At 40.7% G+C, this 4,671-nt stretch overlaps 1 protein-coding gene across 1 annotated transcript in view; it reads left to right on the top strand.

Annotated features, from left to right (window-relative positions):
* LOC104499229 (amyloid beta A4 precursor protein-binding family B member 1-interacting protein-like) overlaps positions 1-4,215 on the top strand; it is a gene marked incomplete at its 3' end in the record, with an annotated part of 27,370 nt that extends 23,155 nt beyond the window's left edge. Inside the window, exon 7 of the mRNA XM_010142709.1 lies at positions 4,141-4,215. Within this exon, the coding sequence (XP_010141011.1) occupies positions 4,141-4,215 (75 nt within the window). The remainder of the gene's footprint in view (positions 1-4,140) is intronic.
* Positions 4,216-4,671: the final 456 nt, after the last annotated feature.

Genomic DNA, 4,671 nt, shown 5'->3' with positions numbered 1-4,671 from the left:
GCTGATGTAAAGCTATAGATGGGTCAACAGCTAGTTTTGCCACTGTCCTGCATCAGCACAGGGAGAAATGCTGACATAATGTCTCTTAAGGATGTTATACCTGGCTACCAGTACGTATACATTAGGTGCTGGAGAGTGTCCGGAGAAGAGCAATGAATATGGCTAAGGATCTAGAGAACAGGTCCTATGACAAGTGGCTGAGGGAACTGGGGGTTGTTTAGCCTGGAGAAAAAGAGGGTGAGGGGAGACCATATCACACTCTACAGCTACCTCAAATGAGGTCCTAGCAATGTGGGCTCAGTCTATTCTCCCAGGTAACAAGCGATTGGATAAGAAGAAATGGCCTCGAGTTGCACCAGGGGAGGTTTAGGTTGGGTATTAGGAAAAAATTCTTCACTGAAGGTGTTGTAAAGCACTGGAACAGTCTGCTGAGGGAAGTAGTGGAGTCCCCATCCCTGCAGGTGTTTAAAAGATGTGTAGGTGTGGTGCTGAGGGATATGGCTTAGTGGTGACTTGGCAGTGCTCAGTTAATGCTTGGACTTGCTGATCTTAAAGGTCTCTTCTAACCAAAAAGATTCTGTGATTCTTTCAAAACTGCCACTGTAGCTCTGTATTAGTCTGAGTCAGACAGAGTGGCATGGAAGGGCAACTGACTTTGTGTCAGCTTCAGCTGGTCTGGGATGTGTAGGCATTGGGAACAACTCAGCAAAAACACTTGACTGCTCAACTCTGTAGCAAATGACCCAAACAGTGCAAACAAAGCAAACCCAATGACAAAGTGTGCCAGCATGCTTTGTTTTGTTTGTTAAAATAACCCTTGATGTTTACTTTCTTATGTTATCAGCCCTAGAGGGTGAATCCACCCTGCTAAGCAAACTCAGCTCACTATCATAGGAAGGACATTGGTTTTTCAACATAAAAAATAGTTAATTCTTCAGATCTGTAGTCAAATGCAGAGAGCTGCCCTGTAGTCACATCTTGTCTTGTTAATGACCTGACATCCCAAACCAAACATGCTTCTTTCTGTGGTGTCCTCAGACAGGAAGGAGCTTGCCTTTTATCGTGACCTTTGACTACTGGTCTTGGAATGACCTCTTGTGGACACATATGGTTTGCCTCCTAAGGGATGAATGCTTCTGGTCAAAAATAGGAGACCACACAGTGATAAAACAAGTACAGTGTACAGTCTGCTCCCCAGATTTTTAGCCACTGACACATAGCAAGTCCCAGGTACTTCCAGATTTCAGGGTGGAGGCATAAAGGAAATAATCAGTAATAAATTTAATATGTGTTGACAGGTGAAAGATAACAGCGTGTACCTATGTAACATTGGTTTTGGTGACAGAGCTGTTTCCCTAGTGAAAAAGCTGCATTGTTAGAGTTCCAGCATGGATATCATTACAGACTTTCTCTCTCTAACCTTGATTATATCAGTACAGGGTGGTCTGTGTTTCTGCTAAATAAATGCCAGATGTCTGAATATGTATCAATTGTAATCAGAGGAGCTTTGTTTTCCTATTATCAGTGCTCTGAAGGTTCACTGAGGCACATGAAGGCTCTCCCCACACTAGAAAAGCTGATGAACCAAGCCTTGTTGAGACGGTGATAAGGTGTACTTACCTTGATAAATCTTCATTTTGTGCTTTAGAGGTTGTAGTATGTCTTCTAATACTCTGTAGAAGAAGACTTACAGCTTCCATGTCCCTCTAGTTTCCAAATGCATCCCAGAGTCTGGAGACCCAACCCAGCCTAACAGTGCCTTCTGAGGTTTCTCTTCATACCTTTCTCAATGCAGAAGTGGGTGTTCCAACATCAAGCCAGCAGTGCTGGGATAGTGCTCCCTCTCAACAGAACTGTTGCACGTGTACAGAGGACTTGGCTGCAGCTGCTCAGAACAGTTCTTGTTTTTCCAGTGGGATGAATGGAGCATTGTCACTCAGTCAGACCTATGGTTTTGGACTGCACAGACGGGCATCACTGCAATGGGGTTGTACTGAGAACAGACTTTTAAGCAGGGTGTTTTGAGCTGGTTTGGTTTTTTTCCCCACTATGAATACTGCCTTTATATGTAGTCATGACACTGTGGTCCTTAGTGTTTGCTTACCTTCATCCATGTACTAAAAATGTGCCCAGGCATTCTGGAGCCAGCTATGTGCTGCTACATGTCCTAGAGAAGAACATTGCTGTTATTTCCTAGCACAACTGTCTATTGTAGTGAATGTTCAAGTTTCTTTTCTTAAGTTCGTAGCAGAGACATGCCATCAGCACAGGCCAAATTGCAGGTGGCTGTGTTTCTGATGTCCTGTGTCTGACATAAATGTGAATTTTTAAGTAAGCAGTTTTTAAAGAACTGGTTTTGAGATCATCCTCACCTCTTCCCCTTCCTTTCCTGGTGCCCCTCCAAAAACATCTGCTCTGAGGCTTGTGTTCTGGCAGACAGCTGTTCACAGCACTGCTTGAAAAAGAAGATGTGGTTGTGTTGAAGAGGAGTGTTTCACCTCAGATAAACTTCATTGCTATAAACATGGTGTGATGGCAGGGCAGATGTGCTGCTTGTTTCTTTCTTTCTTACACTGTAGCAACAGCACATTCATTTACACATTTCTCATTTGTCCATTGGTAGTGTTTGCATTTGTGTTGCAAACATTAGTCCTTGTGTAGTTCTAGGCATGTAAATATGTTGCCACATTCTCATAGTCTTGATATATGAAAAAATAGAGATGAAATGTCAGAAAAACACTTAGTTTTCTTCCTACAGAATTGCTGAAGAATTACAGAATTAGGAATAATTTTTAAGTAGATAGCTTTTCAAAATTTGTTGGGTTTTTACAAATTTTTCTATTTCTTAGACAATGGTTTTGTTTTATTCCCTTTGTTCTGCAAACTTAGGGTTTTGACTAATTCCAGGGAAACCAGTAAGACTGCCCCATGCAATCAGGTATTTTCCAAACCCAAGTTCCTCTCCTACATGTACTTTTGTTTAGAAAATTACAAAATATGAGCACTTTGAGCATTATCATGCTGGCCTCAAGCCCGTGGATCCAAATGCTACTTGATGGCATGACATAGCTCCTTGATCTGCCTGCTTTCTTCATGCCCAGATGCCGTACTGTCTCCAGGCAGCCTGGCTCTGCTATCTGGCCAAATTGGCTGTTGAACAAAGCCACTGCACGTGCTCCGGCACACAAGTCCTAGCATGCTCCTGAGCTACCTTCCCAGTGCCTGAATTTGCGCATACATCCAAGGGCTGTCCTTTTGTCCATCTGTACAATGCTGATGGATGCAAAATTCTTTTTGCTGTTTAACAGTGGATGAATTTATTTTTACTTGTGCATGAGACACGGTACTTTCTTGTTCGCAGGGGCAGACAGGCACTGGGTCCTCTGAGGGCAGCTGCAGCTTCACAGCCCTCTGTCACTGAAGCAGAGGGCCATTTAAAAGTGTAGTCTTTTGTTTCAGTAGGCTAGAGCCCATGTGCCAAGACAATCATGGTGATCATCTATTCTGATTTCTTCTAGATTTTTTAAAACATTCTTCACCATATAAAAATACTTTGTAGAGCACGAGCAGAGGTTTAAAAGTAGAAAGTTGTAACTTTGGATAAAGGCTTTGGCATATAAGCACTTTTATTAAAAATTAAGAGCTGAATTATATCCAGAGTGCCAGATATGAAGCGTGCAAATTACCAAATTGGGTTGTTAGGAAAAATGCTTTCTAGCCTTTTGATACTGCATTGTATTCATCCAATATCAGCATGCAATAAAATGTTATGTTCTCTACCACCTATAATGATATAGGAAGTGGTAAAAATTGCAATGATAAAATCAAACTCATTTATTCAGAAAAAGAGCCAAAGACCTAACCCAGTGTTTTTTAAATTTTAGGAGGGTGTATATATATTTAGGCATAAGGAGTTTTCTATTACTTTTGAATTATATTCAAAATAAAGAATTAAAACTCATTAGCAGGCAGCTGTGATTAAAGTTTTCTATAAGAAGGATCCATAAGCATCTGCCTCTTGCATCTGCTGGCTTGGGTACTCAATACTGAAAGACTAACTGTTGAGTGGGTTTGTAGTAATCTAGTTATTTGTATTGCTGTCTTTATAATGAACATCAATTTCTTTTGTGTCTTAATCAGAATTTCTACCTGTCAAACAAAGGAAAGAACGAAAGCAAAGAAATGAATGATAAAATCAAAGAGGCTTTACTGGAGGTAAGGCAAACCACGAAAACACTGCCACCATCTACATCTGCTCTGCAACAAGAGCGTTTAGTTCTACGTGGGCAAATGTGTAACAACAAAAGTTCTATCATGGTTGGTGTTTTTGTGTCTGAGATTTAATATGTGAGTTTGCCTCTGCATCTGCTGCTCACCATTAAAAACACCAATTATATCCCCCATCAGAGAAATTAAACCGTGGTGAATTATTTGTTGTTATAGACTCCAGGGCCACAAAACATTTTTACTTAGTGTTTCTATGAAGAGTAATGCAAATATTAATAAAAGAAACAGCTGTGCCAGCCCTTGTTACTTTATATTGTTAGTAAGGTTGATCAATAGCAAACAATTATCTTTTGGGTTAGAAATAGATCTACTCCTCACTACTTCAAATTATTAGGTATATTACAACAGAAAAAGAACCTTTGCACTTTTCCAGGAAGTCTGTTT

This window comes from Buceros rhinoceros, unplaced genomic scaffold (genome assembly GCF_000710305.1).
Source record: "Buceros rhinoceros silvestris isolate BGI_N320 unplaced genomic scaffold, ASM71030v1 scaffold6649, whole genome shotgun sequence".
In the NCBI taxonomy this organism is placed as follows: domain Eukaryota; kingdom Metazoa; phylum Chordata; class Aves; order Bucerotiformes; family Bucerotidae; genus Buceros; species Buceros rhinoceros.
Note: the sequence above shows the minus strand (reverse complement) of the source record. Positions and strands in the feature narration are given on the sequence as shown.